Consider the following 19,356-nt stretch of genomic DNA (forward strand, 5'->3'; position numbering starts at 1 on the left):
CCTAATCCTACCCTAACCCTATAGTAAGTACATGTAGTTGCTTAATGTTACTCAGAACTTAAATATATAATTACACCGTAACAATGACACCTTAAAATAAAGTGTAACCCACTTTCATCTTTTATTTTACAATAGCGAGTGTTGAAGAGTTTAGTTCATTTATTAATGTCGAATAAAACACAAATTATTTGGGTATAAGTATATAGGTATACTTCTAATATTTTTGAAAATTGCTACATGGAAATATTACCATACTATTATATGGGTCGATGACAAATTTGAGTGGAGAATATTTATAAATATTTAATTGCGACAAGAAATGTTGTTTTCATGTGGTTTTGAAAAACGTATCAAGAAAAAGTATTCACATCTTTTCCTCACGCACCGTGTACATATATTAATCATTAAACATTTTTATATATATTTCTCAATGTAAGAAGTGTGTTATTTTTTGTAAATTATTTAGTAATTTTTGATTATTATGATTATCATTATGTTTTGGGGGAAATCGCACCACATGACACTTTACAAACTGAACTAACCTTGCCTTAATATTAAAAAAAATATATATTTTTAGAGACTTAATAGACATTGACAAAAGGGTATGCAGGGGTTCTTTCTGGTTTTTTTTTAAACATCAATATACACCACTGAGCAAATAAACACCACTAAGCATTGTAGTAGATTGTTTAAATTATTTAAATAATAAAAAAAAAAAATTAAATAAAAAATCCCTTCTGTAAATACATTCATTATGATATCAGTAAAGATGCATCAGCCTGATGAATTTTACTTGATCCCCCCCCCCCCCCCCCAAAAAAAATACAAATTTATTTTTATATATATATTTTATATATTTTATTCTGTTCACTGTATGCATGAATGACAATAATGAATTTTTGTATACACTAAAACAAAAAGAAAAGACTAAAAAAATAGTATTGTCATTGACCCATAATTAAATGTATCCTTTAATTGAGCCGGACACCATTAAATTTAAGCTGCGCAAAGTACTTATATTTATAATGGCCATGCTGTGTTGTAAAGATGGTATGTGATAAATGTAATAATGATTTAAAAAGCTTATAGCTAAAGACCTGATTTGATGGATAAGAAAGTGTTTATGCCCAATAGACCTCTGTATAATTCAGGAATTATTCAGGATGAAGAAGAAGAAAATAACAAAACAGGGAATCCCTGCAGCGTACAGAGGAGGTCTGGCACACAATGGTAGTAGCATCTTACATGATAAATACTCAATACCATCACCTCCTGCAGACCGGCTTTGCATGTTCTCCTTTCTACACTGCCATTACTCATTTAAGACTCGTTTAAGAATGTATCCAGATAATATGGTCCCCCGCTGACTTCAATTTACAGTTGTCCTCAGTTATGGAGAGCTTGCGGAGCCTTTACTCAAAAGTGAACAATCTAGGATAAACTCCCACATTCTGAGCATTAAACCTAATCCACTTTCCTTCAGCCTTCTTGAGCATCAGGGGGGCTTTATACGGCAGCACGGGGAGAAACGGCTGGAAATGGTATTGAACTTGAAGATGGAGTTATCTAAAGACTTACGAGGGGAATCAGGCATTTTGTGGCATGATATTTACAGCCTCATGCCTTACTGGCACATTACCCATAAAACACCACAGGAATCCTGACCACAACTGGGCCACAGACGTGTTGTTATCATTTATCCAATTTATCCAATGACTTCCACCTTTCCAAATGGTGACAGTGACAGTTTTTCATAAAGTTAAAGGTTTTTGGATTTCATGATGATATTCTCACGTTCTAGTGTACTTTAAGTGTAATACTTTTTTTTAATTCACCGTTATGTTGTTCCAAAACTGTATGATTGACTTAAAACTGAAAGCTGGTCTATCAAGATTTTAAGTGAATGACTTACATTTTTGTGTTACTCTCACAAAGCTATCAAATGGCATCAGAAGATTTGGAATATTGTATGATAATAGTTCAATTGAGTCATCACTCATTCACTTTGATTATAAGGAAAAGAGCATCCAAAAATTCACATTCTTTGTTCCACAGAAACAACAAAGTCATACAGGTTTGGAATGACATGAAGATGTGTAAATAATAACAGAATGTTTATTTTTTGTGCAAAATATTGCTTAAAAAAAGAATTACAATTGATTTCAACGTATTCATAATTTAAGCCAAATGTCATTAAACAAGCGATGATATGTTGCGATTTAACTTATTACACTTATCAAAAATAATCTTAAGCATTTGGTTTCTTCTAATAAATGTAAAAAACTCTTTCCCTGCCATTTACGGAAACTTACCCACATTCAAGAGTTAATAAAAAAAGAATGCATTAAGCTAGAATAAAACTTTTTTTTTTTTAAAGCAAAGGCTCTGTTCTTTCTTTTATATCATGTTCAGATATTCATAAAACTAAATATTCTGGGGGCCATGAAAAGTTTGTGAATAGTATCTAAAATGCTGGTGCTGGCAACTTAAAAAAAAAAAAAAAACTGGTGAGGAAAGAGTTAAAGAACTCGCATCCTGGCACCCGATATAACTGAGAATTCAAGAATGAGAATGTGGCGAAATATATAAATTGATTCCTGTAAATGAGAAAATCGATCTTTAAATTGGCATTAAATGAAACTCGTGAAAAATGAGAATTCTTATAATCTGGGGTTAAACGTTCTGTATCAGAGGGGAAAAAACATGCATGGCTCTAGCCTTAAAAACATGCAGACAGTGAGTAAAGTATGTAAAAACTATAAATGGATAAATACTTAGATCACAGATCATAAGCCTGTGTGATACTGCCTCAATCTGCAAAGCATTACGCTGACGAAATTAAATCTGCCTGTTCTGCTGCTCCTTTTTGTCGAAGTCACCTTACAAAGCACCTTGAAGGCTATTAATACTGAAAGGGGAACAGCATGAGACTAAAGGCAGTTTAAGCAGATTCTGGGGATTCACACTTGCAAGGATTGTCAAACTGCGGCAGGGTTAGAGTTACATGCTTTATTTGAAAGCACTTTAAAGCGAAGGTTGACCTGCATTGCTTCAGCAACTGAGACGATACAAACGACTTCATCAGGATCAGAACCAGACTGAAGAACTCTCATTTCACTTGTGGCTGGACATGTAGATATTTGGATAACACTTTACAATAAGGTTCACTAGTTAACTACTTCTACAGCACTCATTAATCTTAGTTAATATAACATTTACTAATACGTTATTAAAATCAAAGGTTGTATTTGTGAACATTAGTTAACCCACTGTGTACTAACATGAACAAACAATGAACAGCTGGATTTTTATTAACTAACATTAACAAAGATGAATAAATACTGTAACTCGTTGTTAGTTCATGTTAGTTAATACATTGACTAATGTTAACTAATCAACCTTGTAAAGCGTTACCGATATTTGGCTCAGTGTCAATATATTTATTTATTCAACAAAGATTTTAGGATAACATGTACTCGCAGTGGGGGTCCAAAAGTCCAGACACAAAATCTGTAAATTAAAATAAATATAAAAAGGATTTGAAACCGTAAACAAAACAAAAAAAAAATATTTAAAAATGAAAATGAAGAAACATTTTAGATTTCATACTATTTCTTGGCCACTAATCAAGACATACAAAGTAATTAATGTATTTATGCAGTAAAATATTTGTATTACATTGGAAAATATAAACTTTTTCACTAGTGGTCTCAGACTTTCAGACCTTGTTGTGTGTGAGGTAACATACATTATTTAAATGGGCAAACTTCAAGTTTAACATTTGTTTAAATAATGTCACCCATCTGTGTTAAGTGGAAAACATAATATTTTTTTCTTTCTTTCTGTGATTCTACAGCTGTTCAGGTCCACATCTTAAAAGCAGAAAAAGCCGGTGAGTGGTGGAAGTTCACCGTCAACATCATCTCCGTCTACAAACAGGGTGAAAGCCGAATCCGCAGGGGAGACCAGTTTTTGTGGGTCAGAGCAAAGGACGTGGCCTGCAAGTGCCCGAAGATCAAGCCCGGCAAGAAGTACCTACTTCTGGGAAATGACGAGGATTCCCCTGGACAAAGCGGAGTGGTGGCAGACAAGGGCAGTCTGGTCATTCAGTGGAGGGACACTTGGGCGAGAAGACTCCGGAAGTTTCAGCAGCGGGAGAAGAAAGGAAAATGCAAGAAAGCATAGTGAGGGGAAAAGGAAAGAGGTGGACAGAGAAACAACAGACGAGTGGTGGATGAAAAGATAATAAGGGAAAGGAAGAGAAGAGGAAAAAAAAGAGGAACTGAACATCGCTGCTTTGAATAAAGGCATGAAGACATTAAAATAGGAACATGTGTGAAGGAGTTCACGATGCAGTTTTCATTTCTTATTTGTTTCCTTCAAGATTTGTTTGCTGTTTGCCGATTTTGCACCTGTGTCCATTATAAAGAAAGGTATTGGATTATTTGTTAAATGGCTTCATATTTCAGATCCATCTTGGCCGGGTTTGAGAATCAGATTAAGCTGTATTTCATATTCTAAAATAACTTTTTCAAGGTAAAAAAAAAAAAAAAATCGAATAGTTCTTAAGTGAGCCTCTTCAATACAAAAATAAACAAATAAATAAAACATTTTCACGAGTGAGATTTAGCATTTAAAAATTCATATGCTCTAACTTATGCATAATGCATAATGGTATCTGAGATGCCAACATTTCAGAAAATGTAAAAATTCTGTTTTTCGGGTGGGAATTTTTAATTTGACAGACGTCAAAACAACTTTTGCTCTTCTTAAGCCAATTTAAAAGGACATTTTTTTTCAAAGTCTGAAAAGTATTTTAGTTTCACTTTTTTGTAACAACTGCATGAAAAACATGCATTATGCATATACTGGTGCATCATTTTTTTTTTATTAGTTCATTCAGCATTATTAGTTGTTGCAATTTTCATGAAGTTGCATGGTTTAACATTATCTTTGAATTCAGATCAAAAAAGAAAAGAAAAAGACCATATAGGACAGCTCTTGTACAGTATAACATGTATATTTCATATAACACTACTAATTTTGAGACTGGTGCTGCTGGGTTTTCCCAAACTCTACAGACTCTGAAACTGTCCCAGCAAATGCATGACAAAAGCAAATCAACGGTTTCTGTTCAACGTATGTTTCTGATTGCCTCTTCATCGTAGGTGTCCCGCACTTCACTACTTTAAGGTTAAAGAATCATTGAACAATTGCTGAAAAGAAGTAGCGCCTATTTTCTTCAACAGTCCCCACTAATATAGACTACTTCTTCTTTTTTTTTTTTTTTTAAACAATGTCTGTTTAAGCCATGTGCGAATCTAGAACTTGCCTCACTTATTTACAACAAAAACAAAAATCTGTACTCATAATGGTTGAAAACTGATTTATGATCTATAAAAATGTAATGGCATGCTTGTACAAACCCCTAAAATAATTAGCATGCATTTACAATTATTTTTGAACTTGGAATAAAACCACCATGTATATTTTTGTATAAGACATGATGATTGAGGTAGATGACATCATTTCTTGCTCCATTTGATTCAATTGTTTATAGTCCAGACATGGACGATTACTTCTTTTTTTTTGTTAAAACAGAACTTCAGTGCGACGAGTCCAGTGTATAAACAGGCCCTTTCGTAGAGAATTGTTGGTAGAATGGTGTGTATAGTTAGTGTTTTTCCTTGTGTGTAAAACAGTATTTAGAAAGTGTACGAACTACCTTTAACTAGTATTCATGAACTAGTATTTAGTTTTGTAAAGTGACAGCATCTCTCCTTTTACACATTTCCACGTCCGTTTAGGGTCTGTGAATGTAGGAATGCACGTACAGTAATGTTTCACTACAACAGAGAATTCTCTTCACTGTGAGAAACGCTGCTCACACACACACACACACGCACACACGCGCACACACACACACACACACACACACACACACACACACACACACACACACACACACACACACACACACACACACACACACACACACACACACACACACACACTGATGAGACTGAAGTTCTCTAAAGTACAGCTTTTTCACTGATCTTTGAGGGGTCACTTAAAGTTTGATGGTGTTGTCTGTCCAAAATAAACTGCAGGAACTGATTTCAGTATCAAATACCAAAAAAGAAAAGAAAAAAAGATGGATTCGATGAACGGTTTACGTGTGCAGTAATTATCATCTTAACGCAACGAGTACTTCTTGTAAATGTACACAATGTATGACATACAGATATTTATACATATGATGTATTTACCGGTTACAAACAATATTCGTAATACCACATGTAAATGTATTTTGTTTGGCACTCAGTATCTTAGTGCACACTCATTTTCTTTTTATTTGAAGTATTACAACGATGTAAATTTATGTTCGGTTTTTATTTTTCGCAGCAGTGGAAAGATGCCTCATGTATTTGACATTACCAGCAGACCTTACATACATTGCTTCTTGTTCATATTATGAATTGTAAATTTAGCTGTGGCAAATGCAAGACGTCTGCAATATTGTTTTACAATGCATACTAATATATTACGGTTATTATAAGAAAAATATTTAATGACACAAGACATTGTGGATTTTTTACATCCTTTTGCCTTTTTTTGTTGTTTGTTTTGTTTTGTTTGTTTGTTTTTTTACAGTTTGTGGTTGTTTAGATGGTTGTGATTAAAATCCAGAGGGGAAAATAACTACTGAACACCAACCTGGTAGAACTACATTCAGCATTCATTTGGAATAAAATCTCAAAACATTACTAGTGTGCTTTCTCATTCCCTTTATATTACAGTAAATATTTAAGGAAATAAGTTAGGCACTGTAAAAAAGAAAAAGAGTTGCTGCCTTACATTTTTAAGTACAATCAACTTGGATGTTTAAGTCATTTAAACTTAAATTACATTAAACTGACTTGAATCTTGTATAACTTATCAAAAAGGTTGAAAATTGCTTAACTTGTTTTGATGAGTTAAAGCAATGTAAAAATATGGTGTCAGAACTTATGGATCATATATTTTTTTACAGTGTGTGACAAATATTAAATAACACTAATAAATACATACATTTGCAACAATTAAGATTTCACCAATGAAACAGTTGAGACCAGGTTGCGTTATCTATATTTATTACTTATTAGGTCACATTTTTCAGGAAAAACAATAATAATACAGTAAAATGTTGAGAAAAATCACATATTTATTAGAATTATTTCTACTTAAAAAATAGAATCCGAACTGTAATGCAGTTTGATAGACAATGAAAAAGAAGTTCAGAGCTTGTATATTTTAACCCGACAGCGGAGCTCAAGATTCTGCATTGCATTGTGACGCACAGACCTTGTTTACATGAAGGATACGGATCATTTTCTTCACTGCCAAACAAAAAATTTAAATAGCTTTTCCCCCCTTGGAGCATCTCATGGTTATATTCATAATAATATTCAAAACCTTTCAAAGCTTTTTCTATTTTTCTTTCCATTCCGAATCCTACTTTGATCATTATCTGAGGAGCGAAGAATTTCAGTTCTTCATAGTGGTCCATTCCCTGGCTTTTACCCAGTCATGGGTTCCATTACTTTCATAAATGCAGAAAGGGATAAGAGAGGGGTTTGGAGGGACGCGTTGACGTGGAAGCTGCGCGTATCCCTCCGAAAACACTCCGTATCTGTGCAGTCTTCTCTTCGGAAACATCCTCTTCATTACTTTTGCCAAGCGGCCACGACAATGATGGCGATGAGGAGAAGAACGATCACCACCCACATCCCTGATTTAAAAACACACACAAAACATCTGAATGAACCAACACTCTTTGAGCAGAAGATGCCCTAACCGAGATGTGCACGTTTAACTCCATCATTTGCCATGCAAAGACATGACTGATCCTTAGCACATGTGCATCCCTACCAGCTGCGCCGCAAACAGACTTCAGAGATCTGTTGTTTATCCTTACATTTTTTGGACTTGAAACACTTCCTAACTGTAATTTTAATGGTTGATTCATTTTATTTCATTCATTATTTGCATTTTTCATGTATTACTCATTAAAATAAACAGGGCTCGTAGCCCTGTGTATAATTCAAGTTCAACACTAACCGACGGTGAGAATGACAAACAAAATGTGGTGAAACTTTCAGCGATGCATCTGCCTTTCATTAATCCTTCTGATAGTCAGATTTCGCATATACTCTGTGTCACTAGAGGAATTCCAGGAAGGTGTTGGAGAGGATGTCTCATCTCCTGTGAGTCACTTACATCAACCAGAACATGTGTTGTAGATCCGCTATTACAAAACTGAGTTCTGACTCGGATTCAATGAACCAGTCAAACCTCAACTGTGACTGAACATCCTACATCTATCTATCTATCTATCTATCTATCTATCTATCTATCTATCTATCTATCTATCTATCTATCTATCTATCTATCTATCTATCTATCTATCTATCTATCTATCTATCTATCTATCTATACATCTATACATCTATACATTTAAATGAATATATTTAAGGGTGATTCTTCAATCCAAGGATGATATTTTAAAATCTTTTTACAAAACCCACTATTTTTCTAAAATATTTATTGCGTCTTAAAATCTTAAAATTTAAGTGGATTTTGGTACACTGATGTGGAATTTGATATTGTCTGTGATGGTGAAGCTTTTTTCACTTTTTGTTGGACATTGGATATCCATTATCCAATATCCTATTGGATAACACAAACTGGATCCTATTAATCAGATCCAAATTAGGTCTATCAGTTATTTAAGTTTGAATTTACAAAAATTAAACTAAATAGTTTCTGAATGAATATGCTCAAACTCCTAATATACAGTAGTTCCACCTCAGATTGTGATGTAAACATCATAACATTAATGACATTTCTATGATCTTCAAACTGTCAATTACTACAGTAAATAGAAAAACGTTTTTTTTTGTCTAAAGTTTAAAAAAAAAAACGTTTGGCATGACGGTAGTGACAGAAATTACAAATATTAGGGACAGCAAGTCTAAACAAAGAAAATAAATACTGTATACATCAATTCCAATGTATACAGTACATTGTAATCGTTTAATTTTAATAACTTGGGTAACTAGACAATGCAAAATTACAGTTAATAAAATATACCCGTTAAAACTACAAACTTTTTCTCTCTCTCTCTAAAATCATCCTAGAAATGTTTCCAAGATCACGCTTTTCAACATACACATTTTCTGATGTTCGTATCAAGTCTAACTTCAGTCCTTCCTTTGTTTGTGCAAACTCTACAACATAGCAGACATGCCATCATCTGTCACGTAATTTCAAAACACGCTTATCTCTGCTAATCAGACAGGATTTTTGACATATGCGCTGTTCGTCATGGACACGGGCTGGTACTGTATTTGCAGTACTTTAGTTTACATTTCTCTCATAGTTTGGCTCGGTGGCTGTGCGTTCCCAACGGAGATCATAGCGCCAGCTGGCCTGCACTGAAGCACAGGGTAAAAGGAAGCCGTGCTGAACAAACTTGCGCTATTATGAAATACCACCGATCTACCAAAGCCTGCTGCGGGCAGGGCATGAGTTAGGAAATAACGCCACACAGCCGGCAATTGTCAAAAAAAAATTTTTTACTGTGACTAGGAACATTGTCACGAAAACAGGCAAGAGAGGAATATAGAAAATACGGTCCACCAATCTTCACTGAACTGGTAAACCTGTAGAAAACAATTTAACATGATGGAAAAACATCTCCCAATGAACATTATCTTTTTTTGTTGTTATATAAAATGCCAAATGGCGAAATGTCATTCAGATTTAAATCAGCCTAAAGAGAACTGTGTAAAACAAACTCTCATTCACACTGTGAGACTTCTACGCTTTAAAGTGAGTTTCACACCCAGGCTCGTCTGTTTGCTCCTCTTTTTCACCTCTGAGAAACTGTCACAGTCCTATAAGCAATCAAATAAGCTTTGTAACCCAATCACGCTGCCCCAATGACAACAATAATATTTGCTAGATAAATAGATTAGTGTGCACAGAGGGCAGAAGACCTGTGAGGCCACCCAGGGGCAGAACAAAGGACACGCATTCTTCCCAAGTGTCCTTTATTTATTTAAAATCAAAGTCGAGGGTGAAAAAGAGACCCGCAAAACTCTAAACTTCAACTTGTCATAGTCAGGGTCTAGAAGATTCCAAACAAAAGATGGGCCTGAAATTTATCATTTTTTGAACAGATGATTTTGATCTGCCTGTCAGTGTTGTTCCTAACAGTTCTTTTTTTTTTATCTTTTCAAAGAGGATGGTTGTAAAGTATTTGGCTGTAGAATGTAAACAAATTAAAAACGAATTACATGAATGAAATAACATCAGACTTCATACATTCCAATATGATGGCACATCTGGCTTTTAATTTAGCATTTGGCTGCAGCACTAAAGTTCACCTTTTTGATGTAAAGATGTCGGTTGTTTTCCAAACTGAAGAAAAATGTTTTATATCTATGTACACTATTGTTCAAAAGTTTTGAATATATATATATATATATATATATATTAAAGAAATGAATACTCTATTTCAGCAAGAATGCATTTAATTAATCAAAAGGGACAGCAAATACATTTATAAATGTAACAAAATATTTCTATTTCAAATAACTGCTTTTTTAAAATGCTCTATTCATCGAGGAATCCTGAAAAACAACTTTTCACGGTTTTAACTAAAATATTACGTTACAATGACTTATGATATGATATAAAATGATTTATTAATTACAATGATTTATGATTATCATGTGACTAATAGCTGCTTAAAATTCAGCTTTGCCATCACATGAAACACTTTTTTTTTTTAAATATATTAAGATAAAAAAAACGATATTTTAAATTGTACTGTCTTGGTGAGAATAACAGACTTAATCACTATGTGCAAAAACTCATGTCGTTCTTCCTCTGGCTTTCAGACAACACAGCAAAACTAGTTGGATGATTAATTGTAAAATAAATAAATAAAATGTGGACTAAACTATTCTTGTGAGTGTCTGAAATATATATACAGAAAATAATTGTAGACAGACAAAAAATATGAATTATCAAGAATCCTCTTCTAGAAAACACAGTATAATATGAGCACCCCTATACAGTCTGAAAATAAGATTGACACAGGAGATAAATACTGTATAAACCTTGTGTGTCCACAGGACTGAGAGATTTGACAGCTGGAGAGACCTTGAAAGTGTTGTGGCATGTTATATTTTCGGCAATTTCTTTCTACGAGACAAAGACAAGTGTCAAACAAAGTTGGGAAACGTGAGGAGTGAAGTGAGTCAGGGAACAGAAGTGGGGTACGGGCGACAAGGCAGTGAGGAATTTTTCCATTCATCAACCCCTCCTCTTCACCCCCCTTCACAGAATACATGAATATGGTTAGGTGTTAAAAGCAGACGCGGGACAAGAAGAAGAGGGGTAGAGGAATAAAGGAGCGAGAAAGAGAATCAATGCAAAACTCTGCGACTCTGGCCTCCAGCTCTGGGATCTGCAAACAAACTTTAGTCTGTAGAGTCCTCTGGACAAACAAATGGAATTATGCGTCACATTAGAGAAGCAGGACAAAGCGCAGCAATGCATTTATTTCCAAGAGAAATCCAAGACGGATCTTTATAGGGCAAACAGAAGAGATTTAGTTAAACTGCCTCTCACTCAAGAAAAATTATCCGTTTTATTCACAACCTGCACATGATCATGGTTATATTAAATTAATTCACAATTAGTTCCATGTCTTCTACGAGGAGCTTATTTAATAAATAATGTCTTGATGTAAATTGAGATAGCAAAAATCCCAGTAAATAAAAGTTCTACTGGCAAGTCAGCTCTCGTAAAGCAACAGCTCTACCAAACATTTCCTCTCCCAATTTTGTCATGTTCGACATTTGTCAAGTGTAAAGACAGTGGCACACAAAAAAGGTTTGTAGTGAGAGCGTGTTGGTTGAACATCTTTCATCACCCAAAGACACCAGAATTAAAGTTAGTTAGAAAATATGCCAACATTTACTCAACGTTATGTTGTTTCAAACCCTTACAACGTTCTTCCATGGAACAAAACAGGAGTAGAGATATTACTTTCTTTTGAGAAAGGATAAGATTTTTAGCAGAATGTTTTGGTCTTTCCATACTGTACAATATTGTAGAACTGTAGAATATTGTGAAGAGGGGCTGTCAAGATCCAAAATCGAACAGAAATGAACAACAAATAGTGCAAACAGCTTCAATAATATGTTCAGATAGTCTTTAGAAGTCAAATGATAGGCTAGTCTTGTGTAAGAAACAGACTAAAATTTGAGTTCAAAATCCAAAGAACATTATGAGTTTGCATCCATTTTTATAATATGTCATGTCCAGAAGCATTGCACCACGTTTGACATCACCTGACCACTGCCCACTTTCACTCCATGAAAAAAGAGGCCGAACTTTCACGGCCTAAATTCATACATAAGGGTGAGTAAATAATGAAAGGATTTTTGGGTGAAGTATTCCTTTAATGAAGAGCTTAATGAAGACAGATACTTTGTGTCTGCTGCTTGAGTATACAGACATGCTTCAACATTTACCACATGTGAAATGATTTAAGTGTTTCAGACATGGTTGGCATGCACAAAACTTGAGAAATCTGAGAGGCTGTAGTCATTGATCACATCACAGAAAATGCAATTAAAGGAATAGTTCACCCATAAATGAAATTTCTGTCATCATTTACTCTGCTCCAATATCGTTCTAAACATAATTTAAATACTTAAATGTGGTTCTCTTCCATGAATCTACAATAAATGCAGACTGGAGCTGTTAAAGCTCCAAAAATAAATAACATTTAAATAAAAGTATCATAAAAAATACTATATTCAACGCCTTCCGAAGCCATGTGATAGTTTAAGATCACAGAGTCAGTGAACAGGATCAGTCCAATTCATGATTGAGCTGGATCAACCAGTTCATTGAATAGATCTGACTAAAAAGAACAATTTGTTCACAAATTAGAAATTGCTGCTTCTCCCATGAATGCACCAAAGAGACCTAGGTCCAAATGTCAAAGATGTCAAAACCTTTAGTGAATAACAAAAAAAAAGGTTTCTCAAAAAAGCTTCTGTATTGTGAGACATCGAGTGAAACGAACAGGTCCTGTCCACCCTCTCAGCACTGGGCATCACATGAACTCCAACTTGCTGGTTTGAATCTTACCTCACAGGTAGGTCTTTCAATGTGGCTGGGGGTATGGGGGCACATCTAAAGCACATCAACTGGTCACGGGAGTTCTTCAGGGATCAGTTCTTGGTCCTCTCCTCTTCTCTATATATACTACACACTGCTGGGACCCATTATACAGGCATATGGTTTGTCCTACCATTTCTATGCTGATGACACACTACTTTTCATTTCCACCAGATGATCCAACGTTAGCTGCACAGATCTCAGAGTGCCTGGCCAGACATCTCGGCATTGTTGAAAGACCATCACCTACAACTCAACCAAGGAAAGACATAGTGTTCCTCTTCTTCCCAGCCACTCGGACTGTACAGCACAATTTCACCATCCAGCTAGGTTCATCTACAATAATCCCATCAAGTTCGGTCAGAAATCTTGGGGTAATCTTTGATGACCAGTTGACATTCAAAGACCACATAGCAAGGACAGCAGGATCATGCAAGTAAACATCAGGAAGATCAGGCCCTTCCTAAGTAAGCATGCTGCACAACTTCTTGTCCAGGCCCTTGTCATTTCTAGGCTGGACAATTGCAATGCTCTCCTGGCTGGATTCATGTCCAATCAAACCTCTACAAATGATTCAGAACACAGCAGCACGACTGGTCTTCAATGAGACATGAACAGTTCAAATGCTTGGCATATAGAACAGCCATTGCCTCTGCACTCTCCTACCTCCACCCGCTCTTATGAGTTTACATCTCTTCTAGAAGCCTGAGGTAAAGCCTCCTGGTACCTTCACCAAGAGTCACAAAATCACTCTCAAGAACAATTTTGTTCACTGTTCTTCACTGGTAGAATTATCTTCCCAACCCTATCCAGAACACGAATTCCTGACAATATTCAAGAATCAACTGAAAACCATCTCTTCCATCAGCACTTAACTGCATCCTGCTGGGAAAAAAAAGAATCCCTATGGTTTCACTATTCTTTAGTCTCTCCCTGTTCTAGTTTGTACTATTCTAAACGATGTCAAAAACGTTGTATTACCTGCACTTCTTGTGTTTATTGCCTCTTTTTGATGAATCGCTTATACCTCATTTGTAAGTCACATTGGATAAAACCATCTGCTAAATGAATAAATGGAAACGGATTATTGAAAAGAAAATAATGTGGCGCGGAGTCTTGATTCTATCCTTCGGTTGTTTTTGCAGACAAAGTGATTGGAAAAGTCCAACATACGTCACCAGAGAGAAGTCTGTTGTTTCACCGGTATATGGAATTACGACATTTTGATGCAAATGAAAAATGTAAGGATGAATTGTTCACAGTAAAATCAATAACCTGCATTTATAAAATAAGAAGGGTGACTTTACATGTCATGCTGACTTTAAAGCTTTAAGTTTTTCCATCATGTTAAATGGTTTTCCTTTGAATTGTATAGGCTACTATAGTTGTATAGACAACTTACATTTTTATGGAGCTTTATTTTGGAGCTGGACAGCCCTTGTCCTCATTAATTATTATATTGAAAAGAGCGCTTATGAAGTTCTTCAAAAAACTGATATTTTGTGTTCCACAGAAAAAAAGTCAGTCATACAAGTTTGAAACAACATGAAGGAATGTAATGATAGATATGTATATTTTGTAATGTAAATGCAAATCTAACATAAAAACAAAATTAGACAATAGAAGAAAGTACTCAGAAGTATACAGATGTTAAATAATGTCTTGCAGAACTTTCCAGAAATCTGTGTAAATGACCTCTCTAAATGTCTCAGCCTGATCTCACTGCCGCTCCAATAACAAACTCACAGATCACATGCAGATGGCCCTGTTAGAGCTCACAGTACTGGGACCGACCAATGTGCAGATCTGACTTTGCCATTTACAGGCAGTGGGCTTTAATCCCTCCAGTTCTAGAGACTGCTCTAGACGCAGTAGGGAGGAGAAAAGGGACAGCGAGAGAGATGGCCGTAAATCTGAACGATAGACGGGCTTATTGTTGCCGGGCTCTTGATAAAGAGTACATAAAACCAGGGCTACAGTGGCAGAACACTCACCACATGAAGCAGACTTGGTTTCCAACAGCTTGACTCTGTGCGTCTCATTTTTGATGCGGCTGTCCGTCTTGTCCACGAGCTGAGTAAGGTCATCGATGATCTCTGAAATACACAACAAGCCAAGTCAGTACAAGAGATCATCATCGTCATCTTAGTGCATTCTAGAGAGAGAAAGAATGATATACAGAAAGAGAGCAGCAGGCGATATGTGAAAGTAATCTCCTGCCGTCGTTTTGTGGTATGTATGTGGGATTTATAGTGACTAGAAATGTCTGGGTTGTGTGTGTGCTGGTAGCTGTGGCAAAACCGCACACCATCTGAGGCCTTAACGAATGAATTAGTAGATCAATGTTTGCCAACATCTGTATGACTACCACAAAAGTATAGCCACAAGTGGCAACAACTTGTGTCCAAGCAGACTGGACCACAATTGCAAAACCGATCATATGGAGGCAATTGTTGAGGATTACGTTCTTTGATCACAGTTGCACAGTTTTGAGGATTTCCTTAAGTTATAGCGCCCCCTAGTTCCATAAAATTGGAGAAATGTGGCATGTATGCTTAGGATATTGTAAAGTACAAAATAGCACTCACAAGATGCGTTCCAAACTTTCCTGATCAAATGCTTGCATCTTCTGAGTGGAGTGTAAGAAGTTTCATTATGTTTTTACTTTAAATACAGTTCCATTGAAAATTTAAATGGGCTAATTTCTGTAAAAAGATTTTATAAAATAAAGTTCATACATTTTCGAAACATTTCTTAACTTTTTGTCATTACCATCTCTAGATGATATACATATCAAATGTCTTAGAAATTGGAAAAAAATAACAAGTTTAAAAAAAAATATGGCATTTTTCTTGGTGGATATGTTTAAAATGGATATATACAGTATATATAATCATTTATTCAGAGGAAGGGTTTTGTCCAAGTGCTATTGGAGTTATTGCAAAAGTGTAAATTTGATAATTATAAATGTCCAAATACACGCACGCACGCACGCACACTACTGAGTTTGGGGTCTTTGGGATTTAGGGACTGACACGCAAACTTTTTCAGAGCAAAAAATAAATAAATAAATACATACAGAGGAAGAAGAAGAACAACATCAGAACAAACACAAATGATTCCAGCAGCTTTGTTGCTTGGACCCCTTAAATTAAATTACTAAAATAATCAAACAGAAACCATTTAGATTTCCTGGAAAAAGTAAGATGAAGTACTAAAGTTTATTATCCCATTTCTCTATCTGGGAGAAAATGTAGAAGATCTGGAGAGATACAGACACCTTCTCACTCCTTCAGATGAATGTCTCAATTCCATAATGTGTTTATTAGAATTTATTTATAAGGCAGTAGAAAGAGACAGGAGAGCTGAGGGAACGGGACTAGGTAGGACACAATGCGTCACAAATATGACATTTAACAAATTAGATATTTTACTCACATTAAAACTGGACATGAAATCAAAAATACCAATAATGAACTAAATGAATACATACAATAAAAAGTTCTACATTTCATACAGTAATACTACCCATTACTAGAGCTGTGCTATACTGTACTTAAATAACTAACCATCTGTATTATGATTTGTTGTGTTTTTCTGTCTGTTTCAGAGTCGTGGAACTAATCCACCATAAATAAATTTTTATGAGGTCAGATTTATCCAAGAAAGTATAAGACAGTAGGGACTGAACATCATCAGGCAGTGTGCCATAGAAAATTTCCCAGGACAGTGTGGTGCATCCATCAACCTCTCTCAACAGGACAACATACCTGTACAACACCATTTATATCACTGAACATGGGCATTGCCACAAGATGACCTTGTATTTGATATGTGGATGAAATGCTGTTGCCAGACATTTCTTTTATCATTGCATGATTTTATTCACAAATAATGGAATAAAATAAAATAAAGTGGAATTTAGCTTTAAGGATGTTTAGGGCCCGAGCACCGATGGTGTGAGGACCCTATTGGAATTGCTCTGTTTATTAATAATGTTATTTTAATAACCATCCCTTACATGCAACATGGAATTCAAAACTCAGCATGAATGTCCCATACCTCTTCTTGTGTTTATGGAAATTGTTCATAGAGAGGCGCACCATGTAAAATTCCCTTAAAAAACACACACACATGTGCATGGTGCAGTGTGCTGAGTTTAGAGCTTTGACTTAGTATGCTGAGAATCCTTTGAGACTTTCCAACCCCATTTTTAAATCTAAATCTATTATGCGCATTGGTACATTAACTTTGTATCACACGCTTGAGAAATACTGTGTTGAACCACCATCTGAACAGCATCTTCTCATTTTCTTTAAGCTGCTGAAATGAGCAAACGTGAACTTATAAAAAATAATAAAAAATGCAGTATCTGACAAAATGGAAAGAAAAAAAAACCACAAAAAAAACTTAAGCACAAAATACCACGGATCATTACGGAATATGTCCAATACAATATTATTTAGGATTAAATAAAAAAGTTAATTGTCCGTTTTGCTTTGGTGTAGATCTAGCTGTGTGGCTTCCCTCCACCCTGCTCTAAAAACACTAACCTTGCTGAAAGGCTCTTTCCAGAGTAGAGAGAGAACGAGTGAAAGAAATAAAACAGAGAGTGAGAAATAAAAGGAAAAAATGAAACGGGAGATTGAGAAAATGGCTAAAACAAAAAGAAAGAACAAGGGAAAAGGAGCAAGAGTGAACAGGTTGACCTGTATATGGACTTTGAGGTAGAGCAGAACACACACTCGAACAGAAACCATGACTGTAAAAATGAGCCGCTTACTGATAGAATTTCAATACCTAGAAGCAGCGAGCTGGATGTAATTCAGCAGAAACGGGAAGTTGTACGTTTTTTTTCTTCTGCTTGCTGCCATCAGCCTGCCAACTCAAATAAGCCTCGCTCCACTGTGCAACAAGCTGTTTTGATGAAGCTTGATGAAGAAGAATCTCCAACACATTTCAGACTCTGATACAGAAGCCAAAACAGCCGTCACTCACAGCATTACTGTTATTGGTGGAAAGAGTGGAAGGACCAAAGGTTATGTATATAATGTGTCGTGTCAGCTGATAGGTACAAAAAGATATAAATCAAGAACCAAAAGGAAGCCAAAAAACACCAATGGAAACACAATACCACTAAGAACCGCAGATCAAGGCATATTTTGAAACGCATTACAGTGATTTTACCACGGGTGAATGTGCGGTCAAAGCAGACTTTTACTCATTTCCATTAAAACACATGTGAATAAGGACAGTGGAAACACAAGCATATGTGTAGAAGTTATGTCTTTTGCTTTGTAACAAATTTTAAGCTTGTAAAAAATGTGTATGGCGAAAATATGTTTGACCAATAGAGTAGAGTACCAATACCTTACAGATTAACCTCCTGGATCTACGCATTTGTTATTTATAACAAAGTTAATTATATCTAGCGTTGGATTATTTCCACAAGGATGGGGAGAACACATGACCGCAGAGGCCTGGCCAGAGGCATGTGGTTGGATGGAGGTGCAGGTTTCCTGGCTGCGCTATAGACCAAGAACAGGTTCATGAGAATTAATTTGGCAGCTCTAGGAAGAGATCTGAACACATTTCTGAGGGACGAAAGCCAGTTTGGCAGCAGAGTTTTATGGTCAAAAAGGACAGATGCAGTCTGAGGTCAAAAAGTGATTTAGTTTTTTCCACTTTTCTTCTTCAGAATATCACCGTGTTACAAACACGTACTTCAGTTTCATGAAAAGAATGCTCCAATTTCAATACAAGTTAACGCTGCAGGATATATCTTTTTGTGGTTTAAAAAAATAAATAAATCAGTTATTGTGCAAGTACATTAGTGTTGAAATTCTTCCTAAACCTTACCCTGATTTGCAACGGCAAGCTTCTAAAAATTATTAATAATTTGAGTCCGTTTGCGTGGTTACGTCACATCTGTAAACTGAAAAAAGGAGACCCGGCTACTATATGGCGTGTGCTGAAGATGCAGTTGCTTGGAAAGACGACACCTCTCGTTGGTTTCATACGGATTACATAATCAGAGAAAATTGTTTTTTCAATTTGAATTGGTTCATTTAAAAGTAGACATTTCAAGATTGTATACACATATTTCTCATG

At 35.5% G+C, this 19,356-nt stretch overlaps 2 protein-coding genes across 3 annotated transcripts in view; one reads left to right on the top strand and one right to left on the bottom strand.

Annotated features, from left to right (window-relative positions):
- ntn1a (netrin 1a) overlaps nucleotides 1-6,128 on the top strand; it is a 67,278-nt gene extending 61,150 nt beyond the window's left edge. For both annotated transcript variants that reach the window (XM_079629576.1, XM_079629577.1), the window contains one exon: nucleotides 3,857-6,128. In XM_079629576.1, coding sequence (XP_079485702.1) covers nucleotides 3,857-4,185 — 329 coding nt within the window. In that variant the 3' untranslated portion in view covers nucleotides 4,186-6,128. The remainder of the gene's footprint in view (nucleotides 1-3,856) is intronic.
- Nucleotides 6,129-7,112: 984 nt separating this feature from the next.
- stx8 (syntaxin 8) overlaps nucleotides 7,113-19,356 on the bottom strand; it is a 65,765-nt gene continuing 53,521 nt past the window's right edge. The window contains exons 7-8 of the mRNA XM_079629578.1: nucleotides 15,240-15,341; nucleotides 7,113-7,771 (exon numbers count right to left, since the gene is read on the bottom strand). Of these exons, the coding sequence (XP_079485704.1) occupies nucleotides 7,707-7,771; nucleotides 15,240-15,341 (167 nt within the window). The 3' untranslated portion in view covers nucleotides 7,113-7,706. The remainder of the gene's footprint in view (nucleotides 7,772-15,239; nucleotides 15,342-19,356) is intronic.

Source organism: Phoxinus phoxinus, assembly GCF_949152265.1.
Source record: "Phoxinus phoxinus genome assembly, chromosome: 11".
Classification (NCBI taxonomy): Eukaryota; Metazoa; Chordata; class Actinopteri; order Cypriniformes; family Leuciscidae; genus Phoxinus; species Phoxinus phoxinus.